The 26,654-nt window shown below is 33.4% G+C and overlaps 1 protein-coding gene and 1 pseudogene across 1 annotated transcript; both read left to right on the forward strand.

The window, feature by feature from the left end:
- The first annotated feature begins 301 nt into the window (after positions 1–301).
- Positions 302–9,292, forward strand: LOC147408062 (Pentapeptide repeat-containing protein). Its single transcript, XM_086436915.1, has 7 exons — positions 302–530; positions 607–793; positions 882–911; positions 2,171–2,277; positions 5,004–5,038; positions 5,450–5,578; positions 8,912–9,292. Exons 1-7 carry the CDS (start codon positions 404–406, stop codon positions 9,101–9,103), a joined length of 807 nt encoding a protein of 268 aa, XP_086293041.1. The 5' UTR covers positions 302–403; the 3' UTR covers positions 9,104–9,292.
- Positions 9,293–16,435: 7,143 nt separating this feature from the next.
- LOC147408063 (UDP-glycosyltransferase 88B1 pseudogene) lies at positions 16,436–18,123 on the forward strand (annotated as a pseudogene).
- Positions 18,124–26,654: the final 8,531 nt, after the last annotated feature.

Raw genomic sequence — 26,654 nt, forward strand, 5'->3', positions numbered from 1 at the left:
ACTCTTCATTCCTAGGGTTAACCCATTTTATTTTTTAAACTTTGGGGATAAATCGATTCAGCCTTTGTCTTAAAAAGCATGTAAAATCATCCAAAATCCCAGACAGATTCCTATCCACCTTATTTTATAAAGAAAGTATAAGTATTATTAGTACATAAATATTATCAACAAACAATTGTAAATCGGGTTAAATGGTTTATCTAGTTCAAGTAATTATGGATCGGACGAGTCAACTCGGTAATCTAGCTAAGCTTGACGAAATCCGAGTTTTAAAACCATGCCAGGGAACTAGATATGGTTCGTTGGAAAGGGATAAGACAGGGCACGTGCGAAATTCTTACTCCCAACTGAAATCTCACCTCTGCTTTCTTTCTTCCTCTTCATATAACCGAACTCCACTTCAATGGCACTCGCTTCGATCTCTCCACTCTCGATCAAAACCCTAAAATTCTCTTCCTCTCCCTCTTCTAGGGTTCGAATTCCGCTGCAACCTCTCTCATCAAGGCCCTGCTCTATCGTCTGCAACCTCGGTGAGTTATCTTTTTTTAATCGGTTACTTTAATTTAGTGTTCTTCATCAAATCTCAAACAGAATCCAAATTTTCAGGGTTCGAAGATGAGAATTCGAAATCGAAGAAATGGAGATCACTGGTTTCGTCCGCACTGGTTGCTGCAGTTATTAGTTTCAGCAATGGAGGATTACCTGCTCTCGCTGACCTCAACAAGTTCGAAGCAGAACTTCGAGGAGAATTTGGGATCGGCTCCGCAGCTCAATTTGGTTCCGCAGATTTGAAGTAAATCTCATCATGACATCGTATTTTTTCTAAAAATTTCTTCTTTTTTTTTAACAGAAATTCAATTCCAATATTTCTTGATTTGCAGGAAGGCAGTTCACGTGAACGAGAACTTCAGGTACAATTTTTTTTATTTTTATATGTTTAAAGATTGCCTTAAATTTCAGATTAATCGCGAATGTGAAACTCCATTTTGTGCCCAAAAAATGAAAAAAGATTTTTTTTTTCCCTTTTTCAACCAGTGTTTTAAATACCAGACCGAACTAGTGATCCAATCGGTCCGACTGGATCTTGTGAAAATCATCGGTTCGATTCAAAGAAAACCTGGATATCTAGGGGCTTAGACCCATAGCTCAGTTGGTTTGACACATTGCAAAGCAACTTTGAGGTCATGAGTTCAACTCCAGCTTACCCATCAAAAAAGAAAACCTGGATATATAAAAGAAAAGTAAGTTTAGTAAAACTGGTGGTTCAATGGTTGAACCGAAGGAATCCGAGTTTTTTGAACCAATTTTGGAAGTTTTCTTTAAGGTAAGATTTTTTAGGCGATTGTGAGCCATTTTTTCAAAAGTTCTTTAAGGTGAAGAATTTGGGAAAACCATGTGATTTTCTATGATGGGGATATTTTGTAATAACCAAATGTACAAGATTGAATATTGCATTTCTTTACTATTATAATGAGAGAAGGTGAAGTTGAAGTGGTTCAACATTAAAATTTGAGTGGTCATAAATACCTCCTCTTTTGTATTTAAATTTAATATAATCAAAGGTTATTTTGGTCAAAAATCAAGAAAATTGCAACCGTTTTCAAAATTACAAAAATATCATTTTTACCATGAATCTTCAAAAACCATTTAATCAATATTTTACATTACAAATAGGCCCTTTTTTGATAAATGTGCCCTGCACATGCAACCGTCAAGTTTATGAAAGTAAAGAAGATAATTTAGAGAAAATTTCCTTAATCTCATGGTGTAATTTAACCAGATGGCCTAGATGATCAAAGGTTTGATTGTTTTGTAAGTAAACTGACATTTTTAAAATTCTTTGATAATAAGTGTAAACTGGTTTGACCAAATTAAACCAGCGTCCGACCACTGCCCACCCAATTTGACAGGTTTTCACACTAATTATTGGTTCGGTTCTTCAGTCAATAGTTTTGAAATGAAAGTATGTTATTTTGGTGAGAAATTGGCTATCCAAAAAGCTATTAGTTGCCATCGTTTTGTACTTGACAGTACTTTAGACTGTGTTACAACTGAGGCTGTTAAAGCTTATAATTCTTGATTCTTGATCCTTGACCTTGATATCCTATGCTTTAGTTCTTAATTTTCAATTGAGTTCTTAACTTCTTATCGATGTAATTGGTTGATACAGGCGGGCTAACTTCACATCTGCTGATATGAGAGAATCTGACTTTAGTGGCTCAACATTTAATGGAGCATATCTTGAGAAGGCTGTAGCTTATAAGGCAAACTTTTCAGGTAGATTTTCTTGTAAACTTGGATTGTACAGTTTAGGAATCAAATAGAATTTAATTGATACTGTCGTTTGCTGGTGGAACCTAATATGGACCAACTTTTTGATATCTGAGGAATTGGTAAAGTACTGTCTAAAGTATGAACTACTGAGGTTCCTTAAGAGTCAAACTGTGTGTCAGTTTTCTTGGAGGTATTTATTCTGTTTTTATGGCTTCAGATGACCACTGAAACGTCTATGAATTTAGGAGTTACCTAGAAGCATGCTAATATCATGAATCATCTATGTTGATGAAGATGGAGATAAATGACAATAGTCATTTATACTTTGACTTAGGTTTCATGTGGGTCTATTGCTAGACCCAAAATAATGCTCTCCAAAAGGAGATTTTGAGAGTGATATGTATGAAGAACGATGATGTAACCTAATGGATCTGTTTTAACAAACTAAATACCTTTTTTGATTTCTTGTGAAACAGGTAATTCACCATTTTTAAGTTAATGAATCTTTTGAGGACTATTGTGAATCCCAATTAAAAACTAATAGGAGATCCATCTTTAGATTTGTGGAAGTTAAAGATTGGTATTTACTCCTCACCAAACACATGTATTTCAACATATGTATATACCTTGGAATTATACCATATTGAGATTTGTGTCAGATGTTGATCGTCCAGCACTTTGGTTAGCCAACACCCATCTTGAGGAAATGTATCCTGTGTCCCGAATTCAGAAATATTGGGTGCCCAAAAGGTTTAATCTGATATTGATTTTTTTTTTATAAATAGAAAGTAAAGAATCATATTGGAGGCCTTATTTTATAAGGAAGTAGAGTTGACAAGGAGTCTAACCCATAAAATTGTTAATTGGTTATCAAAAAAATTGTTTGCTTATTTAAAAAAAAAAAGAGTCTAACTGAATTAAAACAATTTGAATTTGAAAATCCTTTCAATCAAGGGGGAGTTATGAATCCTGTCAATCAAGTGGGAGTTGTAAGTGCTCTCAATCAAATAGGGAATTATAAACAGGTTGAAAATTATTGGCACATAGACCCATATTCAACAAACATGTTGCGTATAGTAATTGGTAACCTCACCTCACGTAGCTCTTCATAAAAAAAATTGACACAATGATGCACCTACCACCAAAGGCTTCAAGGCCATGAGGAGAGATCCTATTAGGTATCCACAATATTGGCACACATACCTTAGCTTGCATCCTAATGGATGCCTAATTGGAAAATGGAGACATAAAACCTAATCTAACAACAAAAAGCTACCTATCAAGAGAAAAGATCAACCATCCTCGGTTGGCCACACGGACACGACAATACCCATACTGATCCAATTTACTTGCATGGCCTCAACAGGAGTATTGCACTTGTACTACCTACATACCTTTTCCTGAGGCATGGCCATGCCATTAGAAAAGGGGGGGGGGGGGGGGGGGTGATTTGTTTTCTTATCTGGTCCTTCTTCAACTATTACAACTACCACCATAAGGAATCCCTGGGCCCAGAGCCCTCGACATGAGACCGGACCTCATTCCCAAGCTAACACCAATGCTGTCTCTGCATTCTGCTCACAAACCTTCTCCTCTCCTTTGTAGAGACGAACAACTATTGACTTGTTTTAGGCAGTTCAATAGGATCACTTCTACTTAGCACTTCTCAAACTTCACTTGGCATCCCATGCCAGGAACACAGTCCCCTTACATCCAATAAGATAACGTGTAGACGATGACAATGATGAACATTGGCCCATTCTAGTAGAAAGTTGGTCCATTCTTATACTCCTCTCACTAATCATTTGGGGAGGCAGTTGGGCTGTAGATGTTTTCCTGATGAATCTGCGATTTCACGTCAGATTGCCACCATGATTTAGACTCCTGAACATTGTTGACCAAAAATAATTGGGAGCTATGATTAGTTGATCATTTCATAAATTCTAAGCATTGTGCATACCAAAAAGATTGAGTCTACATTCTGCTAACATAAGCATTATATCTCATGCATTTGCTTCTTATAAAACACCTATCGTACTTAATTTCTAACATTGCTTGTGGATATCTTTTGTCAAACCTTTTCACGTGAGTCTGGATTCCTTGCTTAAGAATCGGGACCATCTATATGGTCATATCTTTGTCATATCTTTGGAGTTATTTATGCAATTGTTACCATTGAACTTAATCTCTCATGGAAACAAAATGGTAAAATAATGAAAAAAAAATTTATCATCCCTATTTCTGAACATAATGGTAAGATGAAGAGGAGTTTTCATCCACCATTTGATGAGCCCCTCCTAGGATTTCAGTGTCAGAAACCAACTTTATTTAAGACTACAACCATCCAATTTTTGAGTATTTCCTACATTTTCTCTTGTCCACATTTCATGTTATCTCTAAACTGACCCTAAGAATTCAATAGATCGAATTGTTATGGTTGTCAAATCACATCAAGTTTTGGCAACAGAAATCTCCTGGGTATAACCTTTCGAATAATGTGTCGTACCAGTCAGAACATTCACAAGGACCATATATGGTGCCTTTTGGTTATCCAACTGGGTCCCTAAAGTAGCGCAACATAGAAAATGAACTAGATATTGCATTTTATCCACCTTGGTTTCAAAAAATATCTAAACTTTCTGCTGCTTCTTGAAATATTTTCTTTCTCCCTTTTCTCTTTTGTTATTCCTCGTGAAATAGCCCTTAATGTTTTTATTCTGTTATCTCAGGTGCTGATTTAAGTGACACTTTGATGGATCGCATGGTAAGGGTGGTTAATTGAAATATGGAGATTCACAACCTTTCTGCATTATTCAATTCATAAATTAACATGTCATCAAGAATATTTAATTAGTATGTTTTATTGAGAAACCATCCATTTAGTATTGTGAACTGCATTGGGATGTCAAAATCATTATTTATCAAGAATATTTGATAAGTATGTTTGATGAAGTAAAAAAAACAAATAGTGTAAATTAAATTAGGGCTGTCAGAAGTACACATACAGGAAAATTTATGGATCGAATTTTATTGGGCTGTTCAAATCCAATAAGAAAATTTTGATTGACATTGTAAACTGGAATGAATATTTTGTTTGTTCAAAATTCAGGCTCCCATTAATTTGGCAATGTGGATTACTCCAGACATTAAAAATGAAATTTACATTCTTGTCCAGGTTCTTAATGAAGCTAATCTCAAAAATGCTGTGCTCGTTAGATCAGTTCTCACTCGTAGTGATCTTGGGGGAGCAACTATTGAAGGTGCTGACTTCAGCGATGCAGTTTTGGACCTTCCCCAGAAGCAGGTATTCTATTGCATCAATTTTATTCTATTCTGATCTTTGTTTCCACCCGGGCATCCAGGACTATGTTAAGGGTAGATCATTTTTAGTTATTTATTCATCTTATAATAGTCTTATTATGCTGTATTTTTTGCACTCCACAAGCACTAACTTCGTGGTAAAATTAAGAACGTACTGAGTGATTCCAGGGTCACGGTCATTCATGAAGAGGCTCTTAGGGGACATTTTGGAAATAATTTTCCCTTTTTTTCTTCGACAATATTTGCTAACATAGGCAACACAGAGGTCATTTTGGAACAGGTTTTAAATCGAGACAGAATATTGAAGTAAAGAAGCCTCATGCTCTCCTTTTAAGGTTTCTCTGTTGAATGTTAATGATTGGTCAATGCTTGAAGCTCTTATCACATTTCAAACTCTCTTTGTTGTGTTTTCTCGTTGTAGTTTATCATTTGTAGCTGTGTTTCCTTATGTATCTTGTCATTCCGCAGATCTTATGATTGGATTGTGTTATTATACTTCCCAGTTTCACCTTCTGTAGTCTTTTAGTTTTGCTAAGGTTATCGAATTATGTTATATCAATGCTCTGAAACATTCTTTCAACTGAACATGCAATTCGTTTGGTTCTTTGGATGATACTGTCAAGTAGGTATATTAATAGAACGTGACCACCTCTGTTGGACTCACTTACTGTTGGTCACTTGAGAGCTGGATTCACATCAAACCTGGATTGGAGCTGACCTGGACCACGTGATAAGTCCAAACCGAGTTCCAGTCGGATGAGATTCACAATGATCATTCAATTGTTAGGACTATTGAAGGTTTCCAAAACAAAAACTTAAAGAGAATAAATTAAACCTCTGAAATCATGGGAAATTACCTTGTGAGATTAATTCCAAGAAGCCTACTACAGAAACCTATGTGATTTGGAAGAATGAATGAAGAATATTGGATTCGGGGCAGTAATCCTGAAAATATATCACATGAGGTTAACTCCACGAAGTCTACAAATAAAAAAGAATGAATTAACTAAAGGAAACAAGTGAGTCGGGAAGACTAGTGACTTTCACTCAAATCATTATTGAATTGAACGCCAGAGAGTAATCAATAGATACCATGTCGATTTGGAGATCAAAGAAGGGTTGGAGGATGGACTGTTGACAATTCATGGCCCAGATCATGAGGTTTGTACGAAATCCTAAATTTTCCACTTTTTTTTTTTTTTTTTTTTTTGGGATACTTGGGTATCTGAGCCTCTTAGAGCATCCAGCTAATCCCATGAGGCACGCATGTCACCTAGCGATCTCATCAACCCCTTGTTGGTTTAGTTTTCGACTATTCTTTAATAATGTTGGTGGGAAGGAATGAATCATAAGAAGTACAGTGACACAGACTTGGAGATCAAATCAAACATTGCCATCGGAGAGCAGAGCATGCCAGAAAATTTCCACCTATGGAAGTTTTCACGAGAGAACTATACATATTGAAATATATTGTGACTTTTTTCCTGACAAACTGCTTGGTGGTGAGATTGCTATTCTTTTTGTGAAGCCTGAAGATCACCTGGCTGATTTGTTTATGAAGTCATTGGCTTGTAGTAGCATGGATTGTATTTGTAACACACTGGGATTATATTACAGCTTAAGGGGGGTGATAGAAGTAATAAATTATTTGTAGTTGTGGTACATATTTAATTCTATATATATATGGTTAGGATCCATTGACTCCCAAGAATGACTCATGTAAAAAACATATGATCCCAACCCTTTAAACACAAAATCCAATGGTTGAGATTTAGGAGTATCTTGATAACACAACTCTCAGAGATACTTATCCCGAGGATACATCTCAACCATAGGATTTTGCATTTAAAGGGTTGGGATCATTTTTTTTTTCATGAGTCATTCTTAGGAGTCCAGGGATCCTGACCCTATATATATGTAATAAAATACAATTGTGGCCCCATTCCAGCTATAGTTATGAGGGATAAATGTCCCCTCCAACTACAGTGGAGTGGGGTTCACAATACCCCATTTTATTGCCTTTCCACTTCACCCCCTTCAACTTTATTGTCTTCCCCCCCCCCTCAATAATATCCCTCTAATTTTACTATCTTTCCTCTTTTACCCCCTTATTCAATAATAACCCTCTACTATCCCCCCAAGAGGACGCCTGTGCCATAGTCACGAGCATCCTCTAGTATATATATTTATAAGGGTATTATGGCTAGGGTTGGAGTCACTTTGACTCCTCACACACTTTCTTTAATCTCTAATTCTCTTATCCTTTTCTCCTCAAAACTCTCTATCTACAGTTGGAAAATATAATGTTTGTTAGCTTAGGAGATGAATCACCATGGGGATTCTTGCTCAGTAAGAGGTGAAATCGGTCTAGCAGAAAAGTTGAAAATATCAATCAGCAGATCTCTTCATGGTTGGTTTGCTGGCTACAAGATATTTGACATTCAGTTACTGAGCATCGGAGGATCTTCTAAGTGATAAGTATCTCCATGGTGTGTTGCAGCTCCAAGATGTTTGACATTGTCACTGAGAGTCAGATGATCTTCTGTATAATAAGTATTTCCAAGGTGGTGATGGTGGCTTAAAGCAAATGCAACAAGAAGTATGTTGTGGATTTCAAGGCCACTAGTGTAAGTTTCTATGTCCTGGAATGTTTCAAGTGAACCCTGGAGGGGACATTGACTCCGAAACATTGAATGGTCTGAAAAAGTTTCAGATTTTCACAGAATATCTCGATCGAGATAGTTTTGGAAGACGATATTTTAAACCTTTTGTGATAGTGATTCAACCAAGCTTGGTCAAGGGATATGGATCTTCAGCAAATAAATTCATGGAAGTTTCTTTGATGGTAGAGCTCACCATGTAGCCTTCAGTCCCCTTCGCTTGTCAAAGTGTGCTACAACATATATTAAAACTAGGTTGAAGGAGTTTCTCATTCTATAATCTCTCAGGTTCTACCATAGTGTGTATGCTTCTTAATAAACTATATAAAGGTTAAGGGGAAATTGCTAAAACAGCTATCTAGTTTGCCCAAAAAAAATCAAAATTACTAACCATCTATGTTTTCTATGAAAATAGCTACATATCCAATGTTGTAATTATTTTGTTTCTACGAAACTGGCTATCTTTGAGTGTGACCATAGAATCTATCTTTTTTGGTAATAAGAATAATTATGAAATTGGGTACATTACAGGGCTGGTTCAGTAATTTTTGCTCTGCCACTTTCATAAACAATTACAAAAATAGAACTTAAAAAGAGATTGATTTGCTTATTTTGTTTATATTTCTTCTTTGATATCCATGATTTTGTTCATGTAGGCTCTTTGCAAGTACGCTAGCGGGACGAATCCTATGACAGGGGTGAGCACAAGAACAAGCTTAGGTTGTGGGAACAGTCGCCGCAGCGCCTATGGGACACCATCTTCACCTCTGCTTAGTGCTCCACCACCAAAACTGCTTGATCGAGATGGATTCTGTGATCAATCCACTGGTCTCTGTGAATCGAAGTAACACTATTCCCTGTATTGTACATAGATCAAGGAATTATAAAAGTACACAATTACAATATCTAATTTATTGATAATTCAACTTTAAATGGCTTTGAAACAGCAAGGACTGCAGAGAAGATGAGCCTGTTTTTGTTTTAACAAAAAGGGAGCTTATGTTTCACACTGATGTTTTTTTTTTTTTTTTTTTTTTTTTAAATATAACATATCAAACACAACTGAATATGGCGTTTGATTGGATATAACCATTCTATTCTCAATGTTTGCACTCTTTAATCTCTTCTTCATCTTTAAAGAAGTTCTTCGATTTGAATTTCTACTCAGGTGAGAAAAGGTTCTTGGATCTTTAATAATAGTGATGAGTGGTGGAGGAAAAAATCAAGATTAGCTCCTGGTGAAGAAATCAAGTTTAGCTCTTGGTGAAGCTGTGAAAGCGCCAGCTTAGCTATGAGTTGGTATTGGCTTGAGGAGTGTTTATCCCACCACCCTTGCCTAGCAAAAATTACTTTGGCTCTAGGAGGATTGCCATCGCATCTGTATCCTTATTTGGCGTGTTATATATAATTTTATTATTTGGCGTATGTTATAAATAAATAAAAGTTTAGGTGGGAAAATGGAATCGTGATAATCGGACTACCCCACGTGGCACTCTCGATCGACTCTCTTGACGTCATAAGTTGAGGAACCATAGATTTGTACGCCTCGGGATGCACAATAACACTTCCCCATAAAAAGTGAAAGTATCCTCAGGCATGTAGATCTGCGGTTGGTTCTTGAACTTATCACATCAAGAGAGTTGAATGAGTGTGCCACGTGGGGTAGTGAGATAATCCCGACTCAGGAATATAAGCTCTCAAAAAGTAATTGTGGAAGCAAGATTTCCTATTAAACACCATCATCATTACCCAAAGTCGTAAAACGTACATTAAAAACTGGAGGGATTCTATTACCACACCAACTTTTATTTAGAGCACCCAAATTGAAGCTTACCTTGGAAAATGGCCAAGTTGACTGTATTTCAAGCTGATTCAGTGATAAAACTCATTTCACGAAGTTCCATTGAGTTTTGGGGATGAGTCACGTTGAAAATTCAATCGAGTCAATGGGTTTTAAAATTACGGTGTATCTCTGGATCGGGGCTGTCAATGGGCGGGTTCGGGCTGGGCTTCACTCTAAACCCGGCCTAAAGGAGGTGGGCCTTACATCGGCCAGCCTTATACTCCTATCGGACCTAAGTTGACTATGCGCTAAATCTGGGCTTGGGCTTATTTTCCAGTTCTTTGAAAAATCTAAATTATTCATTCTTTCATATTATTTGAAATTGTTAAATATTGTTTTGCATCAAAATAGGGGTCCAAATTAATATATAATGGGCTTTTACCCATATCTCAGATGGTTTTACAAAGTAACTTTGAGGTCGTGAGTTCAATTCCAGCTTACCCATAAAAATAAAATAAAATAGGAATTGAATATCTATCTCAATTGAAGAAAAAATAAAAAATAAGGAGACATACATGCAAACTTATTATCATAGTTTGTTTTAGTTATCTTTTGTAATAAATAATACAATTATATATACTTAATATATACATCTAAAATATATTGGCGGCTGGATTAGGCATTGTTAGGCCCGATGGGTTGAAAAGTTTCGAGTCTGTCCCTACTTTACATGAATTCAATGAATGATACAAGAACTAATTAAAACTTTTGTTTCAATCACTTTTGATTATTTTTTTATATTTACATATATACTTTTTGACTTGTGAATCATTTGTGATTTATATTTTTCGAACAAATCACAAGTCTGTGGTAGAAAAACTATGTTCCAGTCATGTCCTTCATGTCACAATCCCCACAATTTGCACTCTATATTTAACTATGGTAAATTAGCATTTTGTGCATTGAATACGATGAAATTTCAATTTTGGATAATTGTTCTTTTTAATTCTCAAATCATGAACGGTGATATTGAAGGTTTTTCAAGTGATGATCTCGCTAATATAAAGTAGTGAAATTGTTATTGTTGTTTTTTTCAAAGTGACAATCTTGCTAAAAAATAGTAGACTTGTGAAATTTGCCACTTTTATAATCAACGAGATTGTCACTTTGGAAAAAAAAAAAAATCGACAATCCTGCTATTTTATATTAACAATATCTTCACTTAGAAAAACATGTGACATGTTATTCATGTTTTGGGAATTAAAATGAATAGTGAGTTGGAATCGGAATTTAGTCAAAAGTTGATCACATATTTGGAAATTTCTAATTTAACTATTCACAAGATATGGCACATAGGATTTGTTACATGATGATTTCTCATTTTATAGGCTTTTCAAACTTAATAGGATGTTAAGTAGACTTAATAGTTAATGTGGTTTTTTAACAATAACTCTTCAATTTTAATGAGATCGGCATCTGAAACGTTGGCAGGAATTGAACATAGGTCTATGATATCATCATCCAAAGACTTTACAAACCATAGTGACAAAGTTGGGGTTCAGAAATAATTTGGCAAGAGAAATCTTAAAAAAATAAATAAAAATCGATTAAGTTGGGCAAATATAAGATAATTAAACGATAAAAATGTACAAAAATAAATAAATGGAACATTAAATAAAAAAATAACATTTAAAAGTGCTAAAAAAAATCTGTGTTTTTTCTCTACAATAAATCATTGTTTAAATCACAATTAATCATGATGTTTTGCAAAATCGGAGATTTTTCAAAAATTTAACATCTTTTTAAAAACATTGTGATTTAATCAACAACTATTAAAATTGTGATTTAATTAAAAAAATTATAAATTTTTATTCCCGTTATACCTACTTAGCTTACTAACACCTTCAAACATGGACCAATTGTTTTTTTCTGAGGTTTGATGTGTTCCACAAGAAACTGGTTTTATTTGCAGCAGTCCTCAATTCAATTTATGTATAAACAAATCTGGTAGCACATGTCTAATGATACACTCACTCGAAAAATTGACTCAAGATTCACTCAGATTGCGTTGACATGTACACAGAACCACAGATCCTTTTCCTTTTGTATCCCGAAGCAAAAGATCTACGGTTCTGGGAACATCAAGCAAGTGAATTTCTAATCAGTTACAATGACTCAAAAAAGTATGAATGTGCTTTGTACCTTTTACTACCTTACAAATGTGCAAGTTAACGTCACTGAATACGTAATAATTTCATGAGCACACGACACATCGAGAAAGGAGCAACAATTAATGGATGTCTTCATGTCATGTGATGTTACATGACATGGGCCACGTCATTGACCCGACGCTCAACAATCCTTTTCCAACCACAACATATATTTAGGGAAATATACTAATATATATCTTATTATTAGTATAAGTTTTCTTCCACAATGTACTCTAGATTTTTAGAGATTAATTTTTAGGGAAATCACTTAGGTTGTGTATTTGTATTTGATTAGCCATAGAAAATAGGTTGGATATTCATTTTTCTTGAAAAATGATATTTTTTTTCATGAAAAATGAAAATTCACTCTTTTCTTATTATCCAGTTAATTTCATTTTTCCCAGCTTCACTTACGAAAAAATGAAATCCTAAGTGAAAAAATAAAATCCACCCTAAAATTACTTCCAAATCACAAACCTGGTAGTATTATTCATCTTCTTCATCACCACCACCACCACCATCTCTCTCTCTCTCTCTCCTCTTCTTCCTTTGATTTTATTCTTTGTATTTGTTCATATACAATCAAACACCAAAGTTATATATTTTCCACCATACCCATTTTCTATGGAGTTAGAATTTTATGAAAAAGTAATTTTCATGCAATGAAACCGATCCTAATAAATGCTATCGTGAGGAGTTTTTCTAAATGGACCCTCACTTTTGAGTCATAGCTTAGTAACCCAAATAGTAAAATCTAAAGGATCCTTCATCATGCAAAAACATCAAACTCGAATTGTTGATTTCAATGACTCATGTTCAACTGTTAAGATCAACAATTTATAATCATTGATGTTTGTAGTTGTAAGGGAAATAAATGATCCCTATTAAGAAAATCAAATCATTAATTGATCGCAATGTTTCATGTTGAAACGTCAAAATTGATGATGTATAATTGTTGACCTCTACAATTGTAAGAGGTCAATCACGATGGCTGGTTGAAAAGTTGATCTTAATGATTGAAAGGGGTGAGGGGGGCATTAGAAAATTTAAAGTTTACTAACAGGCTATTAAGTTACCGTCCAAAAGTTAGGGGTACAAAAAAAAGAAAGTCACTCTATCGACATTTACTAAAGTAATTTTTCATAACTGTTTCTTTTTCCCGTAAATGGGGCCAATGGTTAATATTTGGTGGATAAAACCAAATTGTGGAACCAAAACCGAGAAACTTTAACCAAGATTTTCAACTAGATATTCCTTTATTGTTATAATAAGAGAGTCAAATAAGTGTTTTTTTATAGTAAAATATGGAAGGATAAAAATACCCCTATATTTACATTGACTTCATTATTATTAAAGTCATTTTCATCAAAACCAATAGAATTTCAATCCATCTTCCTTAACCAAGTTAGACAATTTTGATCTTGCCAAAATTACAAAATGTAGTTTTTATTTTCATTGCCTTAACCCCCAATTTTAAGAGAGCGGATCCTCTGTACATAGTACATTATTCCTATAGTTCCTTATCGTAATCTTCTAATAGTGGAGAGACCATGCTGTAAAATAAAAACTAACACATCAGTCATGAAACGATCATGATTTAGATTAGATTTGAAGAAAAAAAAATGTAAAAAAAAAAAACCTAATCTATGATTTCGTAAAACGAACAATCAATGAACTCCAATTCCTGAACGAAGGTATTATGATGTTTTTTTTTTCAAGTGGCGTTGTCTCAATTATCTAATTGTACTACAAGGAATTGCAAGCACAAGGGAGGATATGTTCCCCAATTTCAAAGTTTTTCCTTCACTACCTTGCCGACGACATCTAACAATCACTAAAACACACTACATGGAACTAAGAGAAGAAAGAGTTACAGAGGATTTGCTCCCAAAAATTTTACAATTTTCTTTTACGCTTTTTGGAATTTCTCCTTAGAAATAATTTATCACGAATTTGGAAAGAAAAATCAAGGATTAAAGCATTTGGTTGATAAGGGCACTTAGGCCATTTGTCAAAAAGTTATATATAACTAGAAGGTGGCATCGACAAACACATGTATCTGAAGGCCTTATTTGTAATTTAAAAATTATTTAAAAGGCGATTTTAAAGATTACATGGATATTTTGTACTTTTGAAACTAACCTACATGATTTCATGGACATGTGACTGCAATTTTCTAGAATTTTTTTTATCAAAATGAGCTTTGATTATATTAAGTTTAAATGTAAAATCTACCCACCAAGAATTAACTGAGATAGTGAGGGCGACCGAATTTGCTCCCCAGGTCACACCTTCAAATCTTTATATGTCCTTACACATAAAGTGATTATATTTAATTACCTTACACGTGAATGGTGATTGATACGTACAGCCTATCAAAGCTATAAAAAATTTAAAAAAAAAAAAAAAAAAAATTTAATTTTTAAGGTGGGGGCATTTTTGAACTCCAAATTTTGGTGGCGAACCCCTTCTACTACATGTTCTCTCATTATAATAATAAACAAATGGACTCAAAAACCTACTTGAAATAAAATTTAAGGGGGAAAAAACAAAAAACAAACTCAAGGTACTCACACTAAGAGGGAATCTTGGATAAGTGGTGAGGCATTGAAAAACTCTAAGAAGAAATGATTGATATGGTTCTAATCCGAATTATGACTATCCATTTTTTCATAGTTGTTGGCCATTCGTTCAAGATAGAGGTGTAATCCCACTTGGATTATGTTTAAAAACAAAAAATTGAGAAAAAACGATAAATTTTCATTTTCAGAATCAAAATATTTTAGTTGAAGTAAGGAAAAATTTTCTTATTTTATAAAGAAGATATTTTTTTAAATGTTTAAACATATTTGTTATATTATAAAAAAGTAACTTTTTTCTACTTTAATCAAAATATTTTAATTTAAAATGATAATTTATCATTTTTGAAAATTTTCAATTTCAATACACCAATCCTTCTTAAATTAAATTATTGGTTAAATAGTCGTTAACAATACATATAAATTGGTGTGTTATGAGTAAAATTTGGTATGCTAATATAAACTCTATTTAAAAGTAGGGGTGCAACTTGGTTCGGGTTAGAGAAAAATCATAACCAAACCAACCAAGGTCGGTTCCATTATATGGGAACCAGAACTGAAACGATTTAGTCTAGAATCGAACCAATCCAAATCGATCTTAATTTGGTTTGATTCAGTTCGATTCCATGGATTGTAAAAATTTTTTACACAAATTCATCAATAAAAATTATGTAAACAAATGGATTATGAAAAATTAAAAACCCAAAAGCAAAATTATGGGACACATAAAAAATTAGATTAATTAAAAAAAAATCGATTTTTTCTCCAATATTCCTTACTAGACTTGCAACTGATTTTAAAAATTATGGAAAAATTAATTTTTCTCCAAAAGACCAAAACTACAAAATCCAATTTCCATGAGAGATTGAGAGGTACCTGCAGCCAAACGCCCTCAACAGCAGGCCAAGAGAGAGAGAGAGAGAGAGAGGGAGGGAAGACATGTCGGCCACCGGAGTTGAGAGCACGCCTGCAATCGCACGCACGCAACCTCACGTCGACGAGAGAGAGAGAGAGGGGGAGAAGTCGGTGGCATCGTGGCCGTCGTCCGTCGGTGGCAGTCTGTGGTTGCAGGATGCAGTCGCAGAGACGAGTAGAAGAGAGTTAGGTTAATATATAAAAAAAATTGATTTTAGTTCGATTATTTATAAATTCTGAATCGAAAACTGACCTGAACCTATCGGTTCTTATTTTGTTTAACCCGAAATTGAACTGTTTTTAATTAAAATCGAACCAGTTAACCAATCCAAAATTTATGGATTGATTCGGTTCTTGGTTTAAACCGAATTAACTTGCACCCCTAGTTAAAAGGACCCATGTTAGCATTTTTCTACCTTGGAATGGGGCTCTTTTAAGACGAAAATTCATTATATAGTCGTTTAAAACGTTTACATATGGTGTGCATATAGAAGGACCTTTGTTTGCACTTTTCATTGATAATTATCAACATCTGACGCTCTAGGTTTAGTGGGCTGAGATTGTCACACTAATTTTTACTAATGCCACGCCAATTCTTATGTAAATCATACCAGTTGCCCACAGTTGGTGTGGCGTTAGTAAAATTCAGTGTGGCAATAGTAATTCTATTTCATTTTTTAAAACCAAACTTTTCTTGCAAAGTTGGTCCACACTAAAATACCAGTGAGAAAATTCCAGTGTCGAAGAAAGAATGGCGAAAGACACCATAGTTCTGTATCCTTCACCGGCCATGGGTCACCTAATCTCCATGGTCGAGCTAGGTAAGCTCATAATCAATCACTACCCTTCATTCTCCATCACAATCCTCATCACAACACCACCTTACAACACTGGGTCCACCACACCATACATCAACCACGTCTCGCGAACCACCAAATCAATCCTTTTCCATCACCTCCCCATCATCTCTCTTCCTCTCTCCTCCACCACCAACACCTCTCCTCATCTCGAAACCCTGGCCTTCGAACTCCTCAGTCTCAACAACCCAAACGTCCATCAAGCCCTTCAAACCATCTCTCAAACCTCCGCCATCCGATCTCTCATCATAGATTTCTTTTGCACCTCGGCACTCTGCGTGGCGAAGCAACTTAACATCCCCACTTACTGCTTCTTCACATCAGGTGTTGCAGCTCTTGCTCTCTTCCTTTACTTCCCTACTGTCCATAATTCCACCACAAAAAGTTTCAAAGATGATCTCAAAAAGATCCTATACATCCCAGGCTTACCACCCATTCCGTGTTCCGATATGGTGAAACCCACGATGGATCGTACGGACAAGGCTTATGAAGGGTTCTTGAACATGGCTAACGATCTCCCAAAACTAAATGGAATTATAATCAACTCGTTTGACTCACTCGAGCCACGTGTCCTCAAAGCAGTATCAGACGGTTTATGTGTGCCAGACGGTCCGACCCCACCGGTTTACTGTATTGGACCGTTGATTGCTTCTGATCATCGAAGTGGAGCTGATGGGGAACGTACACACGAGTGTTTGACTTGGCTTGACTCGCAACCGAGTCGAAGCGTTGTGTTCTTGTGCTTTGGAAGTTTGGGTTTGTTCTCCGAGTCACAATTGAAGGAAATCGCTATTGGATTGGAGAAGAGTGGACAGAGATTCTTGTGGGTTGTACGGAGTCCACCTGTTGATCATAAGATTAATAAATTTTTACCACCGTCGGATCCAAATTTGGATGCTTTATTACCTGGGTTCTTGGATAGGACGAAGGACAGAGGTTTGGTGGTAAAATCGTGGGCCCCACAAGTGGAAGTACTGAATTGTGAATCAGTGGGTGGGTTTGTGACTCACTGTGGTTGGAATTCGGTTTTGGAAGCTATGTGTGCTGGTGTGCCTATGGTTGCTTGGCCACTTTATGCTGAGCAAAGGTTTAATAGGGTGGTGTTGGTGGAGGAAATGAAGGTGGCTTTACCTATGGAGGAATCTGAAGATGGGTTTGTTAGCGCATGTGAAGTGGAGAAGCGTGTGAGAGAGTTGATGAAGTCCGATGAAGGAAAGATGCTAAGAGAACGGATTAAGAAAATGAGTAATGATGCTAAGGCTGCAATGAGTGAGGGAGGGTCGTCTCGTACGGCCTTGACTAAATTAGTTGATTTATGGAAGGATGACAAGTAATCTCTTCGGCCTCGAGATTTACAAAATATTTATGATTAGCAATTTATAAAAATTGTTTAAAGTTCATTGTGTGAGTTTATGTGTAAGTTATGGGAGTGAGAATAAGTAGAATGATTTACATAAAAAGGTTTAAGGTGTGTGTAACACAATAAATTTTATTATATATATCGAAGAATTAAGTTAATTATATTGATTTATTTTTTTATTTTAATTTTATTTTTAATTATTAAAAATAAATTATAATATTTTTTTTATCTAAAATAAGAATTTGCTAAAGAAAATTCAACAAATAAAAATGTACAATTTAAATCTTACCGTGATTACAATCGAAGAATTAGAATATGTAGTCGAAGTAGATAATTTTATAAAAAGTCTATTAGACAAATAGGCGTTATTCTTGAGTTTAGAAATATTGAAATTTAATAAGAAAAGTAGTTTAGACCGTAAACATGCTTAAATCTAAATTTAATAAGATAAATTACGAAAATATTAATTTTATTAAAATATAAAAAATAAAAAATTTAATTTTAATGTAATTATTTTAATAGAGGAGTTGGTTAAAATTAATAAAGTGTTAAAGGATGTTATATAAATAATATTAAAATTATTATATTATATTATATTATAATATAATATAAATGTATTTGTTGTCTTCGTTAAGAATTTAAATATTACATTTGTTTAATATTATATTATATTAAGATATATTATATTATATTATAAGTTAAAATAATCTACGTGTCTTCATTTGTATGAGAAACAAAAACAAAGAGTCAGCTTTGAGTTTTTTAACAAGAGTGAATTTGTATACGTTACCTTTGATTAAGATTTAAACGTGTTTCACATGTGAATTAAGATTCAACACTAAATAATAAAATATCTACAACGTTGAAATCTACTTAATCATTATAATATTTTGTCAAATCATCAAAGAAATTAATAAGAAAATTTATTTTAATATCATAGGGATGCGTAAAACCTATCTGTAAAGGTAGGAAACTTATAATTTCAAATTCGTAATGTAATTAAAAATATATATTATATTTTCAATTTTGAGAGTTAGTTTCAAATTTATTATGATTTAAATTTAAAATTCATTCATCGAATTATAGAATAATTTATTTCATATTTTTTATCTACTTTAATGTAGGGTATGAAAGAGATCTAATCATTGCAAACTAGGAAATGAGCTTAAAGATCAGGAACCATGATCACACGTTTTTAATAAGTAGAAAGTCTCGCATTTGAATAGATATTCCGTTGGTTGAAATTGAAACCAGTCGATCTCGTGTCCTATGAATTTGGGTAAGTGTAACTAGAAAATCAATTTTAAACAAATTGATTTTCATAGTAAGTTTCGTAGTGTTCATTTAAAAATAATATTTGTTAGGACATCATGTTTTGAAAGTATATTTTCATTGGATAATAATATAAAAAATGATGAAATATTTAAGTTTAAAATGGAATTGATAATGAAAGTCTCGATTGGTTAGAGTAAAGAATGTGATTCTCGGTTGCATGTGCCTGTGTTGAGCAATTTTTAGGTTTAGAGTGTTTTTGAACGCTGTATAATAGAGCATGTAATGCAATTATGATAGTAACCATGGGACAGTGTTCTTGGATATTTACTATTTTATAATTTACTACTTTCAATATACTATTGCATGTTTATATTTCTAAAAATACTTGGAAAGATTATCACATTTGCAAATTTATTTAAAATGAATTTTGAAATATATATTATTTTTGTTATTCATTAAAGTGACAGTGAATGTTCATACAATTAATCGGTAACTCGTTTTGGAAGCAACCAATTAATTTTAAATAATTTAGGTTTGATATTCTCTTCGATGGTATGAAATACTACTTGAGAATTTCATTATGCTTACTATTCGTAAATTTCAATCATATTTTTATTGAAAACAACAAATTGTACTGTAAGGATGATTTGTAGATTAATATATTGATTGAAAACACATGCATACCATAAATGTATGATGAAACTATCTTATCAAATGATCATTTACAGTCTATAATAGACAAACAATTAATCTTCGTTACGGATCAACGATCAACTTGAGCTGGAAAACACGTTCAACCAATTTTGGTAAATTGTTAGATTGACCATAAAATCAATAACTAATAATGAGTTCCACACTCGTTAAATACTGGAGTAGATCGATACTTTTGTATCGATCGTGATCGTGTACCTCGTCATTCTTATCAAATACACCACTATGATTGATATTCTAACTAGAATATTTTTTGACTTCCTTATATGTATTAACATCTTGTGTGTTGTATCTTCTTGTAGGTACATGTTTAGAGTATGAGAGTTAGTGTTGATGACATAGACAACTATCAATCCATATGTCATGTGTAATTGATGTATGTACACTTTTGGATTGTATTTATAATTATGTTTTTTTTAATAATATATATTTGTTATGATATGATGGATGGAATACAATTGGATTTATGAATTTTTATTATACAAATATGTTTATACAAATGAAAATTTTTCATAAGTCTAATTTTTAGAAAAATTATGTAGAAATTATTTGAAAGAAATTCACATTGTATTTAAATTTGAATATCTTAATTTTTATTTATTTTTTCACTCTACCCTTAAGATTTGGAAAAATCTAAATCCTAAATTGAGGGTGTGATAGTATGTTTTTTATTTGTAATTTACAAATAAGTGTGGTATTAATTTATTGTAATAATACACATCACGAATGTCTCTGTCATTTGGCATTGGTGTGGTATTTGTTAAAGAGTTTTCAATACTTAATAGTTTAGATACAAAGTGTTTGAGAATAAACATCCTTAGAATTACGTTTTTAAATCCTATTATGACGGTTTTTTTTTTTTATCATTGATCATTTTTTTATCATCTTTAGATATAATGATTGTTCATTTTTTGGATTTATGCGCTAAACAATTAAACCACAATGGCAAGCCAACTTTATCCTCGCCTAAAGCAGGTTGACCATTCCAAAGATGAACTTGGACTTATCTTTTGTTAGAATCATATCCCACTCATAGGTATCATTTTTATTGTCCTTGCTTGTAATAAATTTATTTCCCTCACCCTTAGATGCAAATCTCAAGTGTATACATTCATTATTTATTAAATGGGGAGTGATTACATTTAAGTTTAATGTTATGTATTAATGAGTCAACTATATAAATAGGAGGACTTCTCTCACTCAATCCTCAAAGCATAAGACACACAACAACTCTCAGCTTCTATAGTTTTTCTCTGTGTTTTGCATTTTCTCGGCATATTTTTCAAGTAAGATTGATAGAGAAAACGATTGAAAAAGACAAACTCATAAAAAAAGACAATCAAAATTTGCATTTATTACAACACAAATTTCGAGGATTAAAGCATTAAAAGCCACACAATTCTTGAGGAGTAGGGAATTAAAAAAATCTCCTACACTTTTGTATTTATTTCGCACCCTTACGTTTTCATTGATATTTGGATGAATTATTTAGAGATTTGGAGTGTCAATATGTACCCATTTACTCAAAATCAAGTTGGAATCGAAACTAAAAATCCCAATGTTGGTTCCCTTTTTATTGGAACCAATTAGAGCCATATCTAATATGGGATCGAATTGATAGGAATCAGAACCATTAGGTTTTATCCGATAGGTAATCGCAGGATACTCAAAATCGATTTATTTTTTCATTTATTTTTTGCATTATACATGATTGAAGATTTAACTATATTTTAATATCAACTTGTACTATGTAAAGTTCTTCAAGTTTCATATGAACTTTAATTTTTGAAAATAAGTCAATAAATCTTCTTTTTAGTATAATAAATTATTATTAAAGTTGATATTTTGTAAATAATATGTTTAATAATTGTAAAATATTTTTTCCCATTCATTTCTTGAGAATCAAAATCGATGGGTATCAGTGATTTCTAATGGTTCTGAATTCGATTTCATTTTTTAAAAATATCAAAAATAAAAAAATTATAATATTTATGATTCTAATTTTTATAAGAACCGACGCATTGACGTCAAGATACCGAGTGTAGTCCAAAGACGAGGGTTGTACCAAAATTTTGATGCGGGCTGCCCACTTAAAAGTATTTTCCTATTAACCTGCGATCATCCATGAACTTAAAAGTATTTTCCTATTAACTCGTGATCATACATGGACCTGATTAGTTATTAAATATAATTAACTATATGGTTTCTTTCATTTATTTTGCAATGTTAGTCATTGACTAGACTCTTCTTTTTCTTCTGCGGTCATTTATTGTTGGGCATGTCATGCCGAGCGTCCTACACTTCGGCACCACTCAGTCGTCATCACATATGGAAAAGGAGGAGATAGGAAATTAGTTATTTTCAATTTTTTTTTTTAATACCAAAAGTTTAAAAAGTAGAATCAATCTGCCAATGTTTTTTTTTAAAGAGTAATGATTATTGGACTCTCCACGTGGCATACTCAAAGTACTCACCTATGTGAGGTGTGTTACAACCATAGACTATGCATCGGGAAACACACTAAATATCTCCAACAAATCTTTGCAGTTGAGTATCTTGATGAAAGAAATCAATGATTCTGGCACACAGCACGTCAGGTGAGTATTTTAAAATGCCACGCGGGAGAGTCATATTAACACGGTTCTCTTTTAAATAAAAGTTGGAGAGCCTTTCTTTTTTTCCTTTTTTTTTTTTAGTGTTTTTTTCTTTCTTATCGAGTGGTGATAATATGATTCCGTTTTGGTGCACGCCTTTGGTGCTAACTGAAGTCTTTGCTCGCTCAACAAACTTAGGACAGGTGGTACGAATGACATTAGTAATAAAGAGAATTCATCTCCCTAGTTTTCATATATTTATTTTTCTTAGATTTCAAATTTAAAAAAAAAAAATCATTAGACCCACATTAATTATCACATTTACAATCCGACAACACACCCTTCTACATTTCATGAAAATATTCATATACATATTTTTTAAAAAATATTATTTTTTGAACTTGATCCAAGGTGTTGAAAATGAATAACCATCCAACACTTAAATTTAAAAATAAAATTCAACGATGAAAAATAATAATTATTTTTTTAAAATTCATATAATTTTGTCCTCTACAACTTCCTCGCATCATACCATGTTTTAAATGTCACAAGGTGATTAGATTAAAAAATTTACTTGTTTTCACTATAGGCAACAGAAAAAAAATATCGTTAATAAAAAACTATGTTATATTGTCAAAATTCTTTCTTATTTATAAGTTAGTAAGCAAAGTTCCCGACCACTCATCCATATCCATGAGGCATTTACAAACATGATTGAATGCCACAAGGATGCTGATCACAAAATTTTTAGAACTTTCAAAATTAAATAAAGAGAAAAAAAATTGTGGTGTTGATTTTAATTTTAAATTTGAGGGTACGATGGCCGTCCATTTTCAAAGTCTTAGAACAAGCTAAAAATAGGATTTTTTTTTTCCTCTTAACTTTTTTTTAAAAAAATCTGACTGCGACTAAGGTGTTATTTGGCCACATGACAATCCACATAAACCCTACAACCCTTAGTAAGATTCCCAATCTTACTTAATTAGTCATGCTAAGTTGACTTTCTTTTCACTTGTGTCTTGTGAGACACAAAAGAAAAGAGTATCTGATGATGAAAGTTAATGATAATGCAAGAGAAACAATGAGTCTTAGCAAAATTACCTGAATTATGGAAGGACAACAAATAATCTTGTCGACCTCGAGAGATTCACAACATATTTATGACTAGCAATATATAAAGGTTGTTTAGGGTTCATGGTCAGCATGGGTGTATGAGTTTGGAGTACTCGAAATGAAAATATCTCATGTCATCTACAGGAAGAGGTTTAGAATACATTTTTTTAATATTTCTAACGAGATTCTTATTAAATAGAGAATGTGTGTGTGTACTTATATAATTATCCTAACTACAACATCAACATGGTTTGGTGCCATTATGTGAAAATTGAAAATTTTGATAAGAAAATTCGACGGGCCAAAATCACAAATTTTTAAAATTGAATTTCGATGGTTCATGATCGTTGAAATTTTTTATATTCTCCAATTTGATGGTTTAGAGCCATCAAATTTATCCCATCCTCCATTAATTTGAAGGTTTCGGTCCGTCGAAAAAAAAAATTGACAATGAAAATTTCGATGTCTTAGTCCGTCAAATTTTAAGAAATTCGATGGCCTTGGACCATCAAATATGGGCTTTTTTTTCATGTTGTGTGCATCTCGATATATCTTAATACAATGCAACACAATTATCTAACTTCATGATTTGATTCTATTTAACATGATTTGATACATCTCGACACACCTTAATAAATTACAACTTAATAAATACTATAATATCCTCTCACAATTGCATGTCTCCTTAAATGATAAATGTACAATTGGTTCTATAATGTCAATGTCATTGATGTTATAACTCAATTTGAAAATAGCAACGATACTTGTTGGAGATCATCTCTAATTTGTTGATTAATATAAGAGATTTACTGGGCATACCTATATGTTGTAATTTTATTAGTTTGTTAATTGAGCAAACCTCACTTTATGAATTAGGTTACCATGACTAACTTAGTTAGATATCAAATCTTAATAAGGGTTGTCAGGCCCACATGGATTATCAAATTAACAATCCTACCCAACAACCCTCTAGATTTCATGGAGAATCTCAAATTCAATAGATTTTTCTTTAAAAAAATAAAATAAAATTTGAGCTTGATAATTTAAAATTAGAATTCAATGGTTAAAATTAACTTTTTTTTTCAAAAAAAAAAAAAAATTCTTCAAAGTCCTATGACATTAGATCATGTTTTTCGATGACACAAATTGACGAGATTAGAATTCACTCCAATGCATGTGAAGCAGCAAAATTAAGGGTATAAATTTGAATTTTATGACATCAATCCTCACTGGAAGAGTTGCTGGGTAACAAATTTCATAAAGTAAGATATGGGGGTTAAGGAGAAGTGTTGTCCCATTTAAGGAAAAGAGGTTGACGTAAGAAGTCCAACCAATGTAAAAAAACAAAGGGGGAGAGAGATTTAACGGGCAGACTTATCTCATGCAATTTTATTAAAAAAAGCTCTGTTACTTTACTTTATGAATTAGACTTACTAAGATTTCAAATCTTAAGTTGTTGGGCTTAGATGGATTATTAAATTCGGCAATACAACACCACAATCTTATAGATTTAATGGAAAAATTCAGATTCAAAAGAAAAAGAAAAATAAATAAATAAATTATTTTTCACTTGATCAAAGGTGTTGAAAATGAATGGGTACCAAACTCCTATATTTAAAACTAGAATTAACGGTGAAAATTAATTAATTTTTATTCCAAGTCCATAGAATTTTGTCCTTTATAACCCTTTGACATCAGATCACAAATTGATGTGGTTAAGATATACTATATAAGTATATTAAGTAGTGCCCTCTCTAACTTATGCCCCCATCAAAGAATCATAGGTCATTTGCCTTGGGATACGCATAATCATAAATCTTTTTTGTGTATCCTGAGATAAATAATCTTCGGTTCTGTGATGGGGGAGTATGTCAAAGAGGGGTGTCATATTATCACAATTCTATTAAGTAACAAATTACCCCCCTTCAATTTGAATTTTTTGATGTGTATCCCCGATAGAAGGTCTGCAAGGTAACAAACTTGATAAAAAATTTAGTCTACCTTGAACCTTGAAGAAACTCAAATCTTGGGGCTTAACTGTTGATGTGACTTGTTGCCTTTGCAGAACCCAAGATGAAGACACCAACCACATTCTTAGTGGCTGCCATTTTGCGAAATGGATATGGACTGAAATTCTCAAGAAGTGCCTAGTGAGTAGAGTTGTTGGAGAGTGGGCCGATGAGGTAGAGTGGGCTGCCATAAGCTTTAAAGGAGGTGCTCCTATCCAAAGAATTAAGAAGGTAGCCTTTTGTGCGTTTATTTACCACGTTTGGAGGGAAAGATGTAATAGGATCTACCAAAACAAATTTAATGGCCCGGATCAAGTGCTTCAGAAAATTGTTGAAGATGTTCAGATTAAGTTTGAGGACACCTTGACCGAGGTAGAAGACTCCGACTACAATAGATCCTTCTTGAATGCTTGGGGTACCAATGCAACATTTGTTCACAAGCCTAGTATTTTTTGCTCTTGGTTGAAACCAAATCAAGGAGTGTATGCCCTTAACACTGATGGATCGTATTCAGAAACTAGAGGAGGCTATGGGGCGGTCATTCGAGACCATGATGGCGAGGTGGTAGCTGCTATAGCTGGGTGTGAAGACCCAAAATCGGTTATTTACCATGAGATGCAAGGTATTCTTCATGGGTTACAGCTTGCTAGTTCCAAAGGATGCTCTAAAATCCAAGTTCAATCGGACTCCATTATGGCTATTAAGATTCTAAATGGCAGATGGAACTCCCCTTGGTATGTTCAGCACTTGGTTGGGTCAATCAAGAGCTTATTAGCCGGTTTCAATGATTTTAGTTTCTTGCATGTTTTTAGAGAAGCCAACAAGGTGGCTGATTACCTTGCTTCTTTTCTTTTTTCTTTGGATTGTTTGGAGATTGCTTGTGGATCTTCGCCTTCCCTCGTTTCTCTTCTTTCCCAGGATAAAAGGGGCTGTCCTTTCCTGAGGTTGTAGCTGGTCTGGGTCTGCCTTAACCCTGTTGACCTTTCAAAAAAA

The sequence above is a fragment of the Akebia trifoliata genome, chromosome 3, assembly GCF_017979445.1.
Source record: "Akebia trifoliata isolate Shusen 1 chromosome 3, ASM1797944v1, whole genome shotgun sequence".
In the NCBI taxonomy this organism is placed as follows: Eukaryota; Viridiplantae; Streptophyta; class Magnoliopsida; order Ranunculales; family Lardizabalaceae; genus Akebia; species Akebia trifoliata.